Below are 19,725 nucleotides of genomic sequence, written 5' to 3'. Positions count from 1 at the left end.
TGTAAGCTTTTGTTTTCCTTTCTCATTTTGATTTTTGTTAGTAACTCTTTTTTTTTTTTTTTTTTGCTAAATTAGTAACTCTTTATATATATAAAAAATTTATGATTTGGTAAAGAAAATAAATGTTTATAGTAATTATTGAAAGTTAATAGAATTTTCCACCTACACATCTACACATCTACAAGCATCTTCTTCTTTAGACAGTAAGCTAATATTGTTAATGCTCAGTACGGAATTATAAAACAAATCACCACCTTCATTTGCAAGTTGCAATCTATATTATTCATATTAGTAAGATTTTGTTTTTCTTTGTGTCATATTTTCAGTTTTTAGTGTTTTGCTTTATTAAAAAAAAATATTAAATACATTTTAGATTATGTATTTTTAATAACTATATAAGTATAATTTTCTTATTTTTACTACTATATCTTTCTTAATTGGAAATTTTCTAGTGTATCTTTAAGATTTAACTTTTGGGCTTTTTCTTTGTACAGTATCTCAATTTTCTTAGATATGAAAATTAAGAAAAAAAGACAAATCAGATCTAATATTTAATATATAAAAATGAGCATGTTTTGGCTTGATTTGACATAGATCTACAACATTTGATCAACTATTTTATTATTTGTTGTCAACGCCTGCCATCTAAGATTCTACAAGATCACTAGACTTTTAACTGCATTAAAGGTTAAAAAGGGGTAAAAAATAGGTATTAAGCCATTAACTACAATCTTAGGCCCAAGCCCATTAACCATTTTTGATTTTTTACTCTCTTAATCCAACGATTAAGATTGAAGGAGAGACAGTAATCAGAAAGCTTAAACCTCACGGTCCTTACCTGATCCGCTTAAAACCGCATAACTTCACATGTCGTTTTCTGTTTTTCCCTGAGATTTCCCGGGAAAGGAAAAAATTAAATAAAAATAGAAAAAACGTCAAAAAGGTAAAAAAGATTATAATAATTATTATATACAAAAAAAAAAAACTACAATAAAAAGGCAACAAAGAGAAGGTTTTGTCTCAACAACACTTCAACAAAAAAAAAAAAAAAAGGAGAAGCCTTTGTTAAATCTGAAGACTAAAAAAAAAAAAAAAAAAAAAAAAAAAAAAAAAAAAAAAAAAAAAGGTCAAAACGATGGATGATGAAGATCCTAGCGCAAGCAATGTGATAGCGAGGAATTGGAATTCTTCGTCTTCATCATCTCGTTTGAATCAATCACCGTCGATGAACACTCCGGTGGTTTCACTTGAGCGACGAATCAACCGATTGATCAATGCTAACCAATCTCAATCACCGTCGAGGTCTATATACTCTGATAGATTTATACCCAGTAGATCCGGATCCAGTTTCGCTCTCTTCGATCTGTCTCCTTCTCCCAGTAAAGACGGTAAGGAAGACGGAGCTGGCTCTTACGCGACTCTGTTGCGTGCCGCCATGTTTGGTCCTGAGACGCCGGAGAAGAGAGATATTACTGGCTTCTCTTCCTCCAGAAATATTTTCAGGTTTAAGACGGAGACTCATCGCTCTCTTAATTCTTTTTCTCCTTTTGGGATTGATGATGCTCCTGGTCTTTGTCATAGTCCGGTCAAAGCTCCCAGGAAAGTCCCGCGATCGCCTTATAAGGTGATGATTTTTTGCTTCTGTGGTTGGTTTTGGATTGTTTTGATTTGTGTGGATTGTTTTGTGTTTTGAAGATTGAATCTGGATCATGTCTTGTTTCTTTTGAGTAATTTGTGGCATTGTGTGGTTTTTGATTGTCTTTTTCTGTAATGTCTGAAGATTTGGGGGTCGGGGGAGCTTTGATTCTTGATCTAGTTCACTTTTGATCTTTGATTTCACTAATGCATCACACAATTTGTGATCTTGGTGATGTTTTGTTCTCTGATGGTCTAGAATTCTTGTTTTTGAGGTTCTACTTAGTGTAGAGTGATTTAGATGGAAGCATTATTGAAGAATGCTTGTTTTTTACTGTTCTTAGAGTGGTTTTCTATGTGATGTAGCTTGATTTTGACATTGGATTTGGATATTTGTTTATGAGCAATGTTGTTACAGATGATAACAGAGGATTTTCTTATTGTGTTTGTGATTAGGTACTTGATGCACCGGCCTTGCAAGATGATTTTTATTTGAATCTTGTGGATTGGTCTGCACAAAATGTTCTTGCAGTGGGATTAGGGAACTGCGTTTATTTATGGAATGCTTGTAGCAGCAAGGTGAGATTTTTTTTTTGCAGTCACTTTTAATAAATCATAGTACATAGTTTCAGATTGTTTTGATGTTGATTTGTTCCTTGAAATCTAACAGGTAACTAAGTTATGCGATCTCGGGGCAGATGATAGTGTTTGCTCAGTTGGTTGGGCGTTACGTGGAACTCATCTGGCTGTTGGAACTAGTACCGGGAAAGTTCAGGTTAGATCTCATTTACTCTTTTGTTTTTGTCTACTGTTTGGCCTAAGCATATAACTAATAATTTACGTTACTTTGCAACTTTCTGAACCTGGAAGATATACTGTAAAGTAACTACTTACAGTTACAACATGATTAGACCTTTTCTTATGAACCGTAGGACCATTAATGATACAATATCAAGGGATTATTACAAAGATATCTTTCTTTATAAAGAAGATATTCACGAATAAAGTTATATCCTTGCCTTAAGTGAAGTTATAAATCCTTTGGGTTAAGATGGAAAGTAATAGAGCGCATATAAGAATTTATGATGTTCTTTCTATGTAATATTCACTTTAGTTGTGTTTTGGCAGATATGGGATGCGTCGCGTTGCAAAAGAACAAGAACAATGGAAGGTCATCGTCTAAGAGTTGGAGCCCTGGCATGGGGTTCATCGGTTCTGTCATCTGGTAGTAGAGACAAGAGTATCCTTCAGAGGGACATAAGGTGTCAAGAAGATCATGTCAGTAAACTGGCAGGTCACAAGTCCGAGGTCTGCGGACTCAAGTGGTCTTATGACAACAGAGAGTTAGCATCTGGTGGAAACGACAATCGGGTATGTATTTCTTGATTTGCGGTTACATTAGTCTATTATTTTTAACCCCTAGCACGGCTAAAGTGGTTTAAAATTGTTTGCAGCTTTTTGTATGGAACCAGCATTCAACACAACCGGTTTTAAAATATAGTGAACACACTGCAGCGGTAAAAGCAATTGCTTGGTCTCCTCATGTTCATGGGCTTCTTGCTTCTGGTGGTGGTACTGCTGACAGATGCATACGTTTTTGGAATACAACGACGAATACTCATCTAAGCTCCATAGATACTTGCAGTCAGGTAAATGTTTTCTTAACTTGACATGGCTTCACAAAACATAACCATCATTTCACGTTTAATAACCTTCTTTTGTTCTTGCATATTACAGGTATGCAATCTTGCTTGGTCTAAGAATGTAAACGAGCTGGTTAGCACGCATGGATACTCCCAAAACCAAATCATTGTCTGGAAATACCCAACTATGTCCAAAGTATGAACTCTCTATGACCTTTTTCTCTGTTTAATACTCTTCATTATTAAGGATCATATGCTTAACTCTGTTTATATTGGTTGTTTAGATTGCAACTCTGACCGGTCACACATACCGTGTCCTGTACCTTGCGGTTTCACCCGATGGACAGACGATAGTAACAGGAGCAGGAGACGAAACCTTAAGGTTCTGGAATGTGTTCCCTTCCCCCAAATCTCAGGTAAAAATACTCAAAACTTAATCTACTTGTGCAATTAATCATCTCAAAATGCAATGTTCTAGAGGAACTGATTCCAAATTTTTTTGACTCTGTTACAGAACACGGATAGTGAAATCGGGTCATCTTTCTTTGGTAGAACAACAATTCGGTGAAAGTATCTTTCAGTACAAGACACACAGACAAAGTTATAAGTTTCTTCTTCATTTCTTCAACAGCTGCCAGCTTGAGTTGAGTTGGTCGTCTCAACCAACTTTTCCACACGGTCACGGAGAGAGAGTCATTAAATTCTTTTTTCTTTACACGGATGCAAAAGGATCTAACCCTTTGATTTAAAATCACCGATGGATCGATCTCTCTGGGTTCGTCAAGATGCACCACCACCATATTCACAAAATTTTCCAAAAAAGTGTATATCTTTATTCAATTCTTCTTTTCATATATCAAAATATAGCTTCTTGTATTTACTTACGAATACAAACATTTTATATTGAGCCAATCATAATAAATGCAATAATTCGTTACCAATTCCATTATATTACTTTTCTTTTCTGTATTTGGTTGTAAATTAGATAGACGAATGGGGTCACATTAGAAAGTCATCACTATATGGTTGGTTATAAGATTTTGAAGAAAGAGACCAAATAAATCCAAGAAAATGATTTGGAATCATTAGAAGCAAGAAGTGGCTGATACGCTTTGTAAACCTTGATGAAACCAAGTCTTTTTGCCATCTCTTTACTTTCACGTTTCTCCTTTGTTTTCACGTGCTATACCGTCGACCTGTGTCGTCCTAAGTATTCGTCTATTACTTTACTTCACTGATGTGATGATACATTTGATGATACTCATGAATGTTTTCATATTTTAACTTCACTAATTTTATTATTTCACATTATCGTTACTTATAAGGTTTTACCCTTCCTTTTAAGTTTCTAAACTTAATTTTTGTAGAATTGGTCCATTCTATTATTACCTTTTAAGTTTCTGAACTAACTTTCGAGATTTTGGTCCACTCTATTTCCCTTTACTAGTTAATCGGTCGCATACTTACATTTTGATCTTGTGGATGTGATACAGCTACTATGGCCAAAGACTTTTAAAGAAAAGATACAAAATATCAAACATGTTTTAACTTAATGTTGTACTATTTTTAACCTACAAACAATCATCATCTTCCTATACCATATTATTTACACCAGACCAAACCAATACTAGATCCACCAAGAGGAATCTTCCATTTCCTTTTCACTTTACAAACTACCATAAACCAAAAGAGAAAAACTTGCAATTCCATATCAAATCACTAGAGTTTCTCCGGATTAGGAGTAGCAATTCCCTCAGTCTGTGTCCCTGAGTAACCATTATTAACACCTTCATTACTAAGACTATGAGACCATGGGATCGAGCTAACGGGTGGAAAACAACAACTGCACTTGTCCGCGCACCGAATCTCGGGTAGAGTATCACTCCTGTGACCATCAGGAGAAGTAGCTTCCCAAAGCGGACCCCAACACTCAACTCGGTTGAACTCATCAACATTCGAATGGAAATAAACCCAAACAAGAGCTTCTTGTAACTCAGGATAGTTGTTCAACAAATTTCCATCTCCATGTACAAAAGCCTTCAAGACCTATATCCGAAACAATCATAGAAATCAAACATATGTTTTACATGAAAACAAGAAGAATAAGTTTCTTTTGAATAATGGGAACTTACCACTGGTAGCTCTTTGCAAAAGATGTAGTACCGAAACTTTGCAAAGAGGTCTAAAAGGAAATGGCCACCGCTTATATGACAATGAACGTGAAGCGACATTTGCCCCTTCACTTTCTTCCATTCTGCCACAACTTCATCTCGGTATAACCTATTTGCCCATCCTTGCAACTATACACAAAACATTTATATACATCAGTCACTAAATTAGCAACAATAATGAATCCCAATTACATTAACCTTTCTGAGGAGAAGTGTTATGGGAAATAATATAAGCATACATAAGCTAATACCATAGAGCCAAATTATAGATATATAAAGCTTAACAATAGATATGCATCAGCCTAGTGTTTGCTTGAAATGCTCAATTCCCTAAATATTATACTCCTAAAAACAGAGGCATATAGACTACATAATACTACTACTGTGTATATAGAGATGTTAAGAGGAGAAAGAGGTATTTTTACCTGAGAATTGTTTATGGAGTGGGAAATAGCTAATGTTAATTTAGCCGTAATGTCACTGTGAGTGAGAGTGTACGTTCTAGGGAGCGTTGATGGATGCTTCTTCTCATCAACCCCTAAAAACAATACTTTCAATTTGGATGATTCAAATATCGCCGGTCCAAACAACCTCGCAACCTGCACCCAATTCCAAACAAAAAGACCTCAAATTTATACGACTACGTTCTTCCTTAGATTCAATAATCAGTCAAATCCCTTAAATTCAGACATAGACATAGATAAATACAAACTTCAATCCAAAATGATTTAAAGAACAAATCCTTACGGGAACAATCGATTGATTCTTCTTCTTGGATCTTCTATTGCCGAAGAAGAGTGAGCTGCTATTATTGTTACTCCGTTTGTCAGAATAAGCTGGTTTCAGCTTCGTTGGTAGCAATAGATTCGCCGACAAACTACACATCTCTGCTCTCTTGAAACCAAATCAAAGCTTCAATTTTTGAGAAATTAAGACAGAAACAAAACAGCCCTAAATACAGAGAAGCCCTTTTGCTGAGGCTTGGAACCAAACTTCTCACGCGATAACTTGCGTGTTCGTACACTGAAACCACAATCAGAAAGCTTGTAGCTTTAAGAAAGAAATTAAAAATCCAAGTTTTAAGCTTTTTTTTTTTTTTTTTGCTTTGATGATTGCTTGAAGCTTTGGTTTTTGTAAATTCCTATTGAGATCTTCCTGGAATTTAGGGTTCTTTCTGATGCGTATTGGGTTGGTTCTTCTGTTTAAAAGGTGTTGCTTCACGTTTCACACTTCCGTGCCCAAATCTGAAGACTGTTTTGGAATTTTTCTGAACACGAGAGAGTGCCACGTGTATTCTAATCTTTGCATGAGCTTACCCATGTGTCGTCATGGTGGGGCTAACAAGTGGCTCTAACCGTCTTTTTGGATAACTTAGTCATCTCGTTGCGACAAAGAGACATTGTGTTCGGCTCTAACTCATGCTGTTGTCCAACCCAAATATGTCCGGTTTATTTCCGGTTTAGTTTGATCATTCGTTACTCAGTAAATTAGACCTCAAATGCTTTGGCTTTCTTATTTATCTACGAGGCTCATAAGTTCATAACAAAAATCTACAAAAGCAGAGTTTATGAAAGCGTAGAATAACAAATCTTCACCGTGGCTCAGGATCAGTGATTGAAACCGTGACCTGTGAAACTCGAGAAGCCTCACTTGACTCGTCGTGGACAACAAACGCAGGGGTTGATGGAACCGGAAGAGTCAGTGAGTTACTATTGAGCCAATGAACAACTGAGTTCATGTTTGGTCTTTTTGTCACACTCTCTTGAACACATAAAAGTCCAATGTTGATGCATTTCATTATCTCGTTTCTCGAAACATTCTTTGTGATCACTGAATCGACAATGTCCAGTGCTCGATCCGCACGCCAATTCATCCAGGCCTATACCGGTTTTTTTTATACAAAATTAGTTACTCAAAAAGAGAATAATTTTTGCTTGTTGGTAAAGTTAATTAACGCAAAGAGTACCTTACATGAAAAGGTACACCGCTTGGTTGAAAGCTATTGTTCTTCCGGCCACATATGATCTCAAGAACCATTATCCCGAAACTGTAAACATCGGTTTTAACTGAAAATCGTCCTTGAGCTATGTATTCCGGCGCCATATACCCGCTGCAGCAGAGAATGTTGAGGTAAGAAAGTGCGAGTTTAAATTATCAGTAAGTTAATATTCGAGAATTTACTAAGTTCCCATGACTCTGCTTGTTGTTAGGCCTTGTGTCGGATTATCCGAATCAAACAGTCTCGCCATCCCAAAATCTGAAATCTTAGGGTTCATCTGATAATCCAACAAAATGTTACTAGGTTTCAAGTCACGGTGAATGATCTTGAGACGAGAATCTTCATGAAGATAGAGAATCCCTCGAGCAATGTTGACGATAATGTAGTACCGTGTGCTCCAGTTAGTCCTTAAAGATTGAGAGTCTACTGGTTTCGATTTAGCAACCTCAAATATGAAATGATCAAGGCTTGAATTGGGAACAAACTCGTAAATGAGAAGCCTCTCTTCGCCTTGTAAGCAAAATCCTAGAAGCTTAACTAGATTTCTGTGTTGGAGTTTAGATAATAGCAAAACCTCATTCTTGAATTCTTCATCTCCTTGTCCTGAACGTATGGCTAATCTTTTTACCGCTATTTCTTGACCGTTTTGAAGCTTTCCCTACACATTGTTTAATTGTTGATATGAGAAAAGGCAATTCGATACAAATGATCGAGTAAAATATCAAAACTGAGGTTATCACCTTGTACACTGGACCAAATCCACCTTCCCCGAGTTTACTGTCCTCCGAGAAGTCATTTGTTGCAGCTTGAACGGTACGGAATTCGAACTTCAGTGAAGACATAGCATCAACTTCAGTAACTGCATATCAAAGAAAGAAACATGAAATCTTGATTTTGCTAGTAAACAGTTACAAACAACTGAAGAAACTCACAGCCTATATCATGGTAAGTCTCTCTAGATACGTCCTTCTTCTTCTTCCACCTCCGGTAAAGAACAAATCCAAGGACGGATAGTGAAACGACGACGAGAATTGGAACCAAAATTTTCACCATTGGAGAATCTTCGAAATCAATAATAGGAAAGCGTATCAGTATATAGAAACATAACAAAAGCAGAGTATTAAAGTTCTTGAATTGGCCTTTTTTTTTTTTTACCTTTCTTGGCGGGGGATGAAATGTTATGAAAAGCTTCATAGAAAGGATAAAATTCCCACCGGAAAAAGCAATTTGGACGAGTAACAAGACCACCTTGTTTCCCACGACAACAGTTTTGATAATCGCCAACGTTGTTTCGTAAACAGGTGTTGCAATCAGCACTCGTTATACCAGAACTACACTGCATAATCGTGTAGATCATCATCCTATATTCAGATCCCAAGGGACTAATCTGAGCTTCATAGTAGCTAGAAGAAGCTAAGTTCACCACACGAAGCATAAAATCTTGCCAAACTCTATCAAACTCGTTCAAGTTCGATTTGACATCCGTGACGTTGGGAATAATCTGACGCGGGTCCATATCGGCTGAGCCAAAGAAAGAACGGCTCGAGTAACGTACGAAACAGAGAGTCTTTTCACCACTTGACCAATGAAAAGCTTGGGTGTTGTTAGGACAGTTTTTGATAAGTCCATCCGAAGTGGTCTCGACGCAATTTGAGCAATCCTCTGTTTTGGAGTCAGGAATACACATAGCTAGAGCATAAACTCTGTTCGAATCTTGGCCAAGAGAAGCATTATAGAAGAAGGTTTTTCGAGCAGTGACGTTAGAAGGAAGAGAAGAGAGGAGAGAGATACGGTTCTTGTTGAAAGTGCTGTTTGGTGTGAAAGATCCGTCCTCCAAGTACTGTTGTGTTTGAGCAGACACAAACACAACACCTGTTGTAAAGCAAAAACAGAGGATGAGCGAGAGCAAGAAGAAGAAATTAGTATTGTGGTTAGTCATGTTTTGATTCCAGATGAGATTATACAGGTATGTTGGTGTCTGATTCTTTTTGATGATGAAGGTTTTAAGATTACCTGAGGGATGAGATCATCTTGGACTTCTGCTAAAGAACCTAGGCGAGGACACATGGATGTTATGTTGTAGTTGAAAAGTAAAAATAACTAAAAGTATTGGTCAAATTGTTATGACTTATCGTTAGAATGATTAGTAGTTTGACGAATCACTTGTTACCATTTGTGATTACAGAGAACACAACCAAAAACACTAAACGATGCCGTTTCAAAACAAAATCGATTTTGACATCCGACTGCATTCGTTAATCCCACTCAGTGGTAACCTTCTTCGTCTTCTTCGTTTCCCTTGAGGTTGAGGCCATCTTCACATATCAGGTATAAATGAGCTTTTTCTTTGCATTATTTCGAATATATTTGAACTCGGGTCGAATCTAATTATGACTTTTTTTTTAAGATAGATCGAAACTTCTGTAAAAAATTCGAATCACTGCTTTGTTCACTTATTGAATGTCATGTCTTGTCTTATTGCCCTTTTGAACAGGTGAAAATATCTTGCAAAGCCTTGAGATTTGACATGATAAAGACTTTGGTTTCTCCTTGTAGTGTATATGTACGGGACTGTCTACTCTTCCTTACTCTTGCTTGAGTCTTTGTTTTAAGTTTTACCCAATTTTTATTCAATCCACGTGACGCAGTTTTTAATTTTATTTAAATTTAGAAGAAGCATATAGTTGTCTCCATTTGCATCTGTAAAAGTTTATATTACTGTGTTTAGGGATTTGGATCTCAGAAGCTGAAGTTTGACCGATCTTGTAAGAGAGTGAAGCCAAGAGCAGTAAGAATGGAACTGACAATCACTCAACCTGATGATTGGCATCTTCATCTCCGTGACAGTGATCTTCTTCAGGCTGTTGTTTCCCACAGGTCATATAACTTCCTGCAATTTTTTGTTTTTTCCTTTTGTTTGCAATTTTGAGTGTAATTGTGGATGTGTGTCTTTTTTCACATTACTGTTTTGGTTGTTGTTGGTGTTTTATATAGGAACAGTTGTTGTTTGTTATGTATGAGATCCTCAAATTTACAATCTTAATGTTTTTCGTTGATCTCTTGTGTTGTATTTGATGGTTAATGGTGTCTGTAAATGTGTGTAGTGCGAGTACTTTTAAGAGAGCGATTGTGATGCCAAATCTGAAGCCGCCTGTTACAACTACTGCAGCTGCCATTACTTACCGGGAATCTATCATGAAAGCTTTGCCATCTGGGACTAGCTTTGATCCACTTATGACACTTTATTTGACAGACAAAACTCAACCTGACGAGATCAAGCTTGCAAGTAAGTACAACCTGTGCTTTGTCCATCATGTTGCAAAGTAGTCAGTTACATTTTTTATCTTTCAGATTGAGATTCTACTTGCGACTACTCAGTTTATTCTTGTATATCTGTTCGTTTTTAGGGGAAAGTGGTGTGGTTTATGCAGTGAAGCTGTACCCTGCTGGAGCAACAACCAACTCCCAAGATGGTGTTACGGACCTTTTTGGAAAATGCTTACCGGTACTAGAAGAGATGGTCAAACAAAACATGCCTTTGCTGGTAAATAAATCACACACTACATTAGACTTTTATTTTTGTACTGTATAGTGTCTTGTCTGAGGAAATGTTTTGGTTAGGTTCATGGGGAAGTCACAGATCCGAGTATTGATGTCTTTGACCGCGAGAAAATCTTCATTGATACAGTTCTGCAGCCTCTGATCCAACGCCTTCCACAGCTGAAGGTAGTGATGGAACACATTACTACCATGGATGCTGTGAATTTTGTTGAATCTTGCAAAGAAGGTTTTGTAACTATGTTCTTTTTCATTTTTTGTCTTTTGATTAATATAAATCTACCTAACTCATGCCCTTTTGTTGATTATAGGGTCTGTGGGTGCAACAGTCACACCACAACATCTCCTTCTGAACAGAAATGCCCTTTTCCAAGGTGGATTACAACCTCACAACTACTGTCTTCCGGTTCTCAAAAGAGAAATACACCGTATGTTCTTCACTTTTCTTAAGAACTTTAAGATTTCATTTATTTCAGAGCTTTCTGAAGGTCATTGTTTCATTGTACAGGAGAAGCCATTGTTAAAGCTGTAACTAGTGGAAGCAAGAAATTCTTCCTCGGTACAGATAGTGCTCCACATGAACGGAGTAGAAAAGAATCATCTTGCGGATGTGCTGGTATTTACAGCGCTCCTGTTGCCTTGTCCTTATACGCCAAGGTCTTTGATGAGGTAAACGTTGTAACTTCAGACAATTTACCTTCCCAGTTTGGGGTTTCCTTATGTTCATAGCTTTTACTTCTTTAACATTCAGGCTGGTGCTCTTGACAAGTTGGAAGCTTTTACAAGCTTCAATGGCCCTGATTTCTATGGCCTCCCGAGAAACTCATCAAAGATCACACTGAAGAAATCTCCATGGAAGGTTCCAGACGTTTTCAGCTTCTCCTTCGGAGAGATTGTCCCTATGTTTGCTGGAGAAACCCTTCAATGGCAACCGTCGAACTAATGTGGTGGTTTGGAGTTGTTAAAAGTATTCTCCTGAAACAGTGTATCTTTTGGATTGGATTTTCTTGCGGCTGAGTTATGCTCTACATTTTTTGAGGAATAAAAGCAAGATATTGACCAAGAAAGTTTATTTTTGTGTTTGAATCTTCTTCTTTTTTCCATTTTAATCTAAATGACAGTATATGTCTCAATCAGAGTGGGTCTGATGCCTACTCCTCCAGAAGAAGATGTCCCATTCTCGTAAAGGCTAGGCAGAATTGCTGTTGGGTTAACTCTAGACGGACTCATAGGCCAAGGTATGTGTTCCTCCATATTCATTGATCCACCTAGATTCTGGTCTTCTCTAGATGGGTCCGTGTAAGAGACGTGGGGTATAGTTTCATCCTCAGTTATTGTGTCCGTAGATGTTTGCATGTGTCTAGCAGAATCATCTGGTAAACTGGCTGACTCGTCTTCCTCGTAAGACTTTGTAAATGAATTGTCTTCGCTCGTAGAATTTGAGCACTTTCTCTGCATAGACATCATCTTTTATTTCGGATATCTGCCAAAACACTAAAGAAACCAAGAAATAAAAGATTAGAGATACCTGCACCGGTTTTGTAAGAGAAGAATCTGCAAGTATTGGCTGGATAGTTTGTGGTTCGTCTGTCCTTCTAACTTGTGAAGCGTGTTTTCTTGTTTTATAGCGCATTTGAAGGTTGATTTCCTTACTGGGAGGGTATTTTGGTAGAAAAGATGGATCGCAAGGCAATGGCTCAGTTTTAAAGTACTGTTTCACGGTGGAAGAAGGTAATCAGTTGGAGTCATAAGAACAAACCAGCAATTAACAGAGGAAAATGAAAAGATCCCAATCCAAACTTACTTTGCTCTTCAGAGCACTAGCTGCAGTGCCTCGAAAATCTGGATCTATTGAGAGCAAGGTCTCTAGAAGTGAAATAACAGAAGTTGGAAAATCTTTGAATGTCTCTGCTATACGTGATCCATATGGAAACATTGGTCTCAATGGAGCTGACAGCTGTAGCTTTAGTTTTGTCCAATAATCATCTGAAGGCGATCCACACAACTCGAATATCTTATGCAGTTGATCTGTCTTAACATTGTAATACAGAGAATAAATTCTGAGACTTTGCTTCTATGGTAAGAACAAGACTGATTGGAATGTAATGGTTTTACCTCGTTTTTTCCAGGAAGAATAGGCTTTCCGGCATATAATTCACCTATCACGCAGCCTGTGCTCCACAAATCGATCCCAGCACTATAATGAGAGGCTCCAAGCAAAAGCTCAGGAGGTCGATACCATAAAGTTGCAACATGAGTTGTCAAGGGAACACTGTTATGAGGATCGAAGAACGTAGCTAACCCAAAATCTGCAATCTTAAGGACTCCATGACCGTTGATCAGAAGGTTTGAGCTTTTTATGTCCCGATGGAGTACATTATTAGTGTGACAATGATCAAGCCCTCGTAAGAGCTGCCTCATGTAGCATTTAACCTGACAAAGAAGAAAAAGAAGAAAAAGAGAGTACCTGAGAATTTGACACCTAGTAGGCTAGTAATGAAGAGAGTCTGTACAGAAGCGATAAAAAGTACCTGAGGTTCTGAGAATTGGACACCGAGTAATGAAGAGAGTCCCAAGAGGTCATGTTCCATGTACTCAAAGATCAGGTAAAGGGTAGAGGAATCGTGGTCTACTAGCATTAACCCTTCCAGTTTGATGACATTTGGATGATCCAACTTGCGTAGGATCATGATCTCTCTGGCTATACACTTGGTGCTTTCTGAGTCATTGAGATCAAACCGGATTCTCTTCAAAGCCACAGTCTGGTTACGAAGAAGATCTCTAGCTTTGAACACCTTACTGAATGTTCCTCTCCCAATCTGTTGCAAATACAGAGAGTATGTCTTTCTTTATAAAATGGGAATCAACAAAGAAAGGCAGAGAAAAAGAAAAAGAAAAAGAGAAAGAGAGACTTGTTCTAGCTTCTCAAAGTCAGATTCACGGCCAGGGATCCAACCGGCAAGTGCTTCGCCAGCTACAGAGATAAGCCACGGTGGCCAACCGGAGGCAGCTAATTCCGATGAACGAGGATGAACATTAACAACAAGAACACTTTCTTCTCTCTTAAGCTCCTTGGGATGACCTAATAAAGTATCACTCATCTGCAACAGTTCTGAAACCTTTTGGGATTGATCATGACCATCATCATCAGCTATTCTTCTTTCTGATGGAAGAGTATGGAAGCGAGGACGGTTTTCCGGGAACCCTTTTGTTGCCGGTTTCTTTTTCCGAGAAGAAACGATGCAACCCATATTTGGCCAAAAGCTTGAAACACACGGCACTCAGATTTGTTACAACTTACAAAAGATATGTTGTATGTACATTGAATTAGAGGAGAATATAGAAAAGTGCAATAAAGAAACGTAAACTAAACAAATTATAAAGAAAAGAAAGTGGAAAAAGAGGAAATGTCAGATGTCTGAATAGAACCAAATTCGCCGGAAAGCGACAGTGCTTACTCCCCCACACACCTAGTCGTGGACCCCTTCCTAAAATGCTATGTCGCTTAATCAATTTTTATTCTCTTCAGATTTCGAGATTACGTAACTAATGGTTAACCTATTTAGCTTAGTTCAAGTTGTTCTTTTTATGTACCTTGTCCGATTACAGAAACAGATATCAGAATGAGCTACCAAATTTGCATTCGCTGTACAATGATGATCATTATGATATTGGTTTTTCCGAAATGTGTTTTTTGTAAAGTCCTTTCATTTGGTACAAATAGACACAACTACAAGTGATAGAAACGTACTGTACAGGTGATTTTTGTTTTTCTTAAGTTTAGCTGCTTGGGTAAGAACAAATTCATACACTATGTTCAGAGTTTATTGAATATCTCAGACTTGTGGACGAAAATATAATACAAAAAAAAAAAAAGAGTTGGTAGTTGTTGATACATTCATTGTGAAGTCGTGAGATTAGATTTGAGGAGGGACTTTCTTGGATTGTCTTGTCTCAGGAGGTCCAATGAACAAACCAGTCTCCACTTCCATATTGTCATCGTCATCTATGTTCACTTCTGATGATGATAACGTTGATTGTGATGATGCTACTGTTGCTCCCATTCCAAGCCACTTCACCAAAACTCTCTTAATCATAATCCATATATATTTTACCTTTTATACACTAGAAATAGCAGCATTTAAAAACTCGAAACTAAAAATGTGTACGTACCTTCTCCTTCAGCTCTTTATTTTCCTTAGCGAGTTTCCTCTCCTAAGATTTTAACAAGGAACATAAAAGACTTCTTTAAAAAAGTTTGAAGACGATGATTCTTTATCTTATTATGAACATACATATATGTACACACTAACACACATTTTGAGAAAGAAAAAGCTTTAGAAACATGAATGTTGTGTTTTACCTCTTCCTTCAACTTCTCAATTTCTTGACGGAGTAATTGGTACTGAAAAGAATTGAATATACAAATAGATGTAAGCAAATTTCCCACATTGAAATTAATTCATATATATATACTACAGGAATCGTTAAACCACATATCCTAGCTAGTACACTATCAGAATAACTGAATTGCTGATAACTCATTATTATTACAATGTTAATCTAAGGATAGTAATATGATTAGCTAGAGAGGCCATGTAAACACATAAAATACAGTATATCATCATTATAAATATTGCATATTCTCAAAATCTCATAAAAAAACAAGAATATCTGACTAATTGAGTGGGTGTGAATCTACAAATGACATCATTTAATTTCCACAATTTCGTGTCATATGCATGACATTTATGCGGACTTAATTGTAAAAGAATACGTACCTTCTTGGCTCTTATCCTGGTCAAGCCTCGCTCCAGCTGATTCTCTAACTGTTGCAGCTCCTCGATAGAACATGTATCAATGCCTTCCCCAAGCAGTTTTCTACAATCATTTTTACAAATCAAAATATCTTACAGTAGTGTCTATACAATCCATTGAAAATTTCTCATAAGATTGTACTATGAGATTTTCCAAACCGTTTAGATATCTCTAGCTGTTCAATCTTTTTTGTCAAGATGCGTGTTTCGTCTTTCGCTTGCTGTCAAGAAATAGTAGTTTGAAACATTTAAAACATAATACCAACAAAAATATATAGTAAAAGATTATTCATTCATCAGCAATTTGTAAAACCATGAAAGATTTGGAAAAGAGTATATATAGCTTTACCTGAGAATTGGCATCTCCCTTATGGTTAATCCCAATTTCTTTTACTCGTCTCTGATATCGCTCTATTGTTTTCGTTATACTGAAAATAACCAAGGAGCCGAGAATCAAATAAATATTTAAAGAAAACGAAAATGTGAGAGTCAAAACGTTTTCACATCAAACTGGAACAAGCAAAATCAATAATATCATAAATGCTTGTATCAGAATGTGTGTGACAAAAAAACAGTAAAAGAGTTCTGATGAAATTTTACATAATTATTTACGCAGCGACGCCATCATGCATGACCATTATCATTGATAATATTATAATGTGTAAAAGAGAGACAGACAGAATCATGTAAACATGGCTCGTTGCATTGTTCCCAACAGTTAGGATATGATCTCATGTTTTGACCCCCGGCCCAAAACATGGTTAAAAGAAAACAAAAGGTTTAGCTTATTTCCATAATTCCAAATTAAATGCATAAATTAAACTAGTAAACACTATAGCAATACATATTGATATGTATTATACAATACGCCAATATCATACATGTATACAACAGTTCTATACATATACAGAGGTTTATCGATCTTAACTAGCTAGTACATATATATAGAGATGCACATGGAAATGCTCCGATCAACATAGAAATTAATAAGCATTATTCTTTAAAATATTACATTAAACAGTGGGTTAACAACTGGATTCTGCGGTTGACAGTGCCTAGTTAATTGTGATTAATTTGTTTTCTTTTAGCTTTGCTCAAAAGACACTTAAGTATACGTTTAATGTTGAAGTCTCTAAATCCTTCTACTCTATTAAAAATCAGCATAAGTTTATACCGAAACAAATCAGCATTGTAACCCAATAAATAAAAGAAGGGAAAACATAAAAAGAATGAATATAAATCTGAGCTACACACATGCGCTGACTCCGTCACTGCTATTTGTGGGTGAAAAGTGAAGCAAAATGTCTCTTTGTTGCCACATTTTCACAGATAATGCATATACAAATAGAAGCATGTCGACCGACATATATGTACCAGAATACAAATGTGTTACATCATGTACTCATCTATGCTTAGACATAACTGTCCACCCATAAATGAGTAATATATATCCATGATATTTGAGCATGTACTTGTAAAAGTATATATTAATAATGTGTATATATATCTATATTGAACCATGACAAAATCAATCACAGACACTGTATATGTAGGTGAGTACATACATATATAGACACATGTCTAAGTAAGGAAATTTAGCGTTAGTTCCAAGTATGGCTGTTTTGCCTAATTCATGAAGATGCTGAATTCGTTGATATAAATAAATAAATAGGCCTAATTTGAGTTAAGTAAATACACTATATATACTCAATAGTCTTCTTGATATTGCTACATACAAACAAAGTAATTAACTAGATATAGCATTGAAGTCTCTAAATGGATAAGTATCATAAGTATATGTAATACTAAAGCTGTTTCCATATCAAAAAAGATCTCACTTGATAGAGAAAGTCAAACAGATCAACTCATCTACAGCGAGAAGTGGATGGGATAAAAATACATACATATATATATATATATACACAAACACACATCATAGATTGTAGTGCCATAAAGATCTGGTGACTATACATCATCTTGCAATAAGACGGTTCATTAGTTTCAATCCTATGAAATTATACTCCATTTTCTTTCTCCGATCTACTTTTTCTAAAGTCAAAATTACCATTATATCATTAATATTACTCTTATCAGATCTTGATAGTTATTTAGTCAAATACATCGAATAGTAACGGTGAAAATGGGACCGGATTAGAGTCTCAGTCGAATCTGAGAATAAATCGATGTTGCATCACAAGGAGGTTATAGAAACAAGGAAGCTGGAGACATACCTAGAGCTAGAGAACTCATAGAGTTTGGATCTTGGAGAAAAGATGACCAAAGCAACTTCAGCATCACAAAGGACCGAGAGTTCGAAGGCTTTCTTGAGGAGTCCATTTCTTCTCTTGGAAAACGTCACTTGCCTGCTTGTTGCGTTCTCTATCCTCTTCATCTCCGTTTTGCCCCTCACCATCCTTCTGATTTATATTCTTCTCCAGATCTTCTGTTCAAGATCACACAAGAGAAAAGTTTATGTAACTAAAATTAAAAGAAAACGAATAGTTATCAAGAAAAAGTGACCAAGAACATCAACAACAACTACAGCTTGGCCTTTGATTTAACCATGTCAAGAAGGAAAAAAATCTATTAAATAAAATATGAAAGATCAACTCAGAAACTGAGGATGGATTTGGAGATTTACACTCTCTTTGTAGTTTGTATGTGTATGATGAGCTTTGGATTGATGTGTTGGAGAGAGAAAAAGAAAATAGCAAGGTTTTTGGGAAAGAGGGTGTGATACAGATTCTTGGAAAGCCCTAGATTTATGATGGAGGAGGGTGAGAGAAAGAAATGAAAACTAAATAAATATAAAGAAACAAAAAAAAAAAAACAAAGTTATTATCTATATATATATATATGATAGATATATTTGACAATTTGCCATTTTCCTCTTACGCCTATAACCCTAGCTATACCTGGCTAGCAGCAGTGAATCGCTTTTATTTTTGGAAATAGCATCACGTAATTTCTTTCTTCTTTTGGTAAAAAACTAAAAAATGAAGAATAATTTGTACAAAAAATAGTAATAAAATAAGTACAAGTAGTAGCTATTTTTGTGGGCGGGGGAATAATAATTATTTTTCCAATGAACTGCCAAGGAAAATAATCATGCTGTTTGGGACTAAATACTTGTTATTCCTATACAAATGGAGCGATTTATGATATTATAGATTTGGTGTAATTTGCAAAAATCTACCTCTCTAGCTTAAAACGTAATTAAGTGGTGGTGGTGTGGGGGGGGAACCAATGGCGATGTTGAAGGTAATGGGGGAGATCTTGGCACGTGTCCATAAAAACCGACAACCTATAGATCCGGTGTCCGTCAAAGTCATAGGGTTTTTTAAACTATTGCACCTGATCCTTGTCCTTTGCCAGCTCCTCTCGGACAAATAAGCTTAGTTTAAATTACTCACTCATTCACGCACGCACATCGTCTGATCATCTCTCTTCTCCACAAACGCACACCGTCCGATCTCCATAATCCAAAAGCTAGAAAAATGCAAGTGTTGTATCCTTTGAATTTACCAAACATACAAAAAGTATAATATTTAGTGCCAAGAATCATGGTCATATATGGACCCTTTTAGTTTAGTTGAAACACAAAACTCTTTCCTTTTTGTGTGTTTACAATAATGTCCACAGATGAAACAGAACTTTAGGCAAAAGAAAGAGCGATAAATAAACAAAACCCCATCATCCGTCGTCGATGACGTCCGTACACAATCGATGTTATTGTAACAACGACCATGAGACCAATAAGATGGTTGCACATGTACATGTCTTCACGTGGGGCAAAGCTTCGACTCTTGTTTGATGCGCTTCTTGACACCACTTCACTTCTTCTCTCATTTTGCTTTTCATTTTTTTTAAAAACTTTATTCGTTTCTATAAGTATTTTATAA

General features: G+C 36.3%; 6 protein-coding genes across 8 annotated transcripts; 2 read left to right on the top strand and 4 right to left on the bottom strand.

Annotated features, from left to right (window-relative positions):
• The first annotated feature begins 1,090 nt into the window (after positions 1–1,090).
• LOC17878166 (protein FIZZY-RELATED 2) lies at positions 1,091–4,227 on the top strand. The gene is made up of 8 exons (XM_006286073.2): positions 1,091–1,624; positions 2,092–2,214; positions 2,306–2,410; positions 2,764–3,006; positions 3,090–3,284; positions 3,373–3,474; positions 3,563–3,694; positions 3,793–4,227. Exons 1-8 carry the CDS (start codon positions 1,136–1,138, stop codon positions 3,844–3,846), a joined length of 1,443 nt encoding a protein of 480 aa, XP_006286135.1. The 5' UTR covers positions 1,091–1,135; the 3' UTR covers positions 3,847–4,227.
• Positions 4,228–4,775: 548 nt separating this feature from the next.
• Positions 4,776–6,621, bottom strand: LOC17880941 (protein STAY-GREEN 1, chloroplastic). Its single transcript, XM_006284259.2, has 4 exons — positions 6,197–6,621; positions 5,875–6,048; positions 5,411–5,578; positions 4,776–5,324 (listed from the first exon to the last, which is right to left on the bottom strand). Exons 1-4 carry the CDS (start codon positions 6,332–6,334, stop codon positions 4,998–5,000), a joined length of 807 nt encoding a protein of 268 aa, XP_006284321.1. The 5' UTR covers positions 6,335–6,621; the 3' UTR covers positions 4,776–4,997.
• A 327-nt stretch (positions 6,622–6,948) lies between these two features.
• LOC17877516 (cysteine-rich receptor-like protein kinase 11) lies at positions 6,949–9,516 on the bottom strand. 3 transcript variants are annotated; one of them, XM_006283377.2, is made up of 7 exons: positions 9,462–9,516; positions 8,604–9,320; positions 8,381–8,509; positions 8,189–8,307; positions 7,631–8,106; positions 7,421–7,559; positions 6,949–7,328 (listed from the first exon to the last, which is right to left on the bottom strand). In XM_006283377.2, the coding sequence occupies exons 2-7, from the start codon at positions 9,133–9,135 to the stop codon at positions 7,041–7,043; spliced, it is 1,683 nt and encodes a 560-aa protein (XP_006283439.1). In that variant the 5' UTR covers positions 9,136–9,320; positions 9,462–9,516; the 3' UTR covers positions 6,949–7,040. The 3 variants fall into 3 exon arrangements, with proteins under 3 accessions (XP_006283439.1, XP_023633921.1, XP_023633922.1); XM_023778154.1 differs by having other exon boundaries at positions 7,239–7,328; positions 7,416–7,559; XM_023778153.1 differs by lacking the exon at positions 9,462–9,516 and having other exon boundaries at positions 8,604–9,376.
• Positions 9,517–9,687: 171 nt separating this feature from the next.
• LOC17878192 (dihydroorotase, mitochondrial) lies at positions 9,688–12,092 on the top strand. Its single transcript, XM_023779026.1, has 9 exons — positions 9,688–9,776; positions 9,943–10,011; positions 10,177–10,325; positions 10,553–10,734; positions 10,856–10,992; positions 11,070–11,235; positions 11,318–11,434; positions 11,515–11,675; positions 11,758–12,092. Exons 2-9 carry the CDS (start codon positions 9,976–9,978, stop codon positions 11,947–11,949), a joined length of 1,140 nt encoding a protein of 379 aa, XP_023634794.1. The 5' UTR covers positions 9,688–9,776; positions 9,943–9,975; the 3' UTR covers positions 11,950–12,092.
• LOC17878571 (probable serine/threonine-protein kinase At1g54610) lies at positions 12,062–14,403 on the bottom strand. Its single transcript, XM_023779025.1, has 6 exons — positions 13,919–14,403; positions 13,538–13,825; positions 13,122–13,439; positions 12,811–13,038; positions 12,535–12,717; positions 12,062–12,458 (listed from the first exon to the last, which is right to left on the bottom strand). The coding sequence occupies exons 1-6, from the start codon at positions 14,255–14,257 to the stop codon at positions 12,117–12,119; spliced, it is 1,698 nt and encodes a 565-aa protein (XP_023634793.1). The 5' UTR covers positions 14,258–14,403; the 3' UTR covers positions 12,062–12,116.
• A 468-nt stretch (positions 14,404–14,871) lies between these two features.
• Positions 14,872–18,288, bottom strand: LOC17880842 (agamous-like MADS-box protein AGL19). The gene is made up of 7 exons (XM_023779156.1): positions 18,055–18,288; positions 16,173–16,251; positions 15,983–16,044; positions 15,788–15,887; positions 15,370–15,411; positions 15,180–15,221; positions 14,872–15,079 (listed from the first exon to the last, which is right to left on the bottom strand). Exons 1-7 carry the CDS (start codon positions 18,234–18,236, stop codon positions 14,924–14,926), a joined length of 663 nt encoding a protein of 220 aa, XP_023634924.1. The 5' UTR covers positions 18,237–18,288; the 3' UTR covers positions 14,872–14,923.
• Between the last annotated feature and the right edge of the window lie 1,437 nt (positions 18,289–19,725).

The sequence above is a fragment of the Capsella rubella genome, unplaced genomic scaffold (genome assembly GCF_000375325.1).
Source record: "Capsella rubella cultivar Monte Gargano unplaced genomic scaffold, Caprub1_0 scaffold_7, whole genome shotgun sequence".
Lineage (NCBI taxonomy): Eukaryota > Viridiplantae > Streptophyta > Magnoliopsida > Brassicales > Brassicaceae > Capsella > Capsella rubella.
Note: the sequence above shows the minus strand (reverse complement) of the source record. Positions and strands in the feature narration are given on the sequence as shown.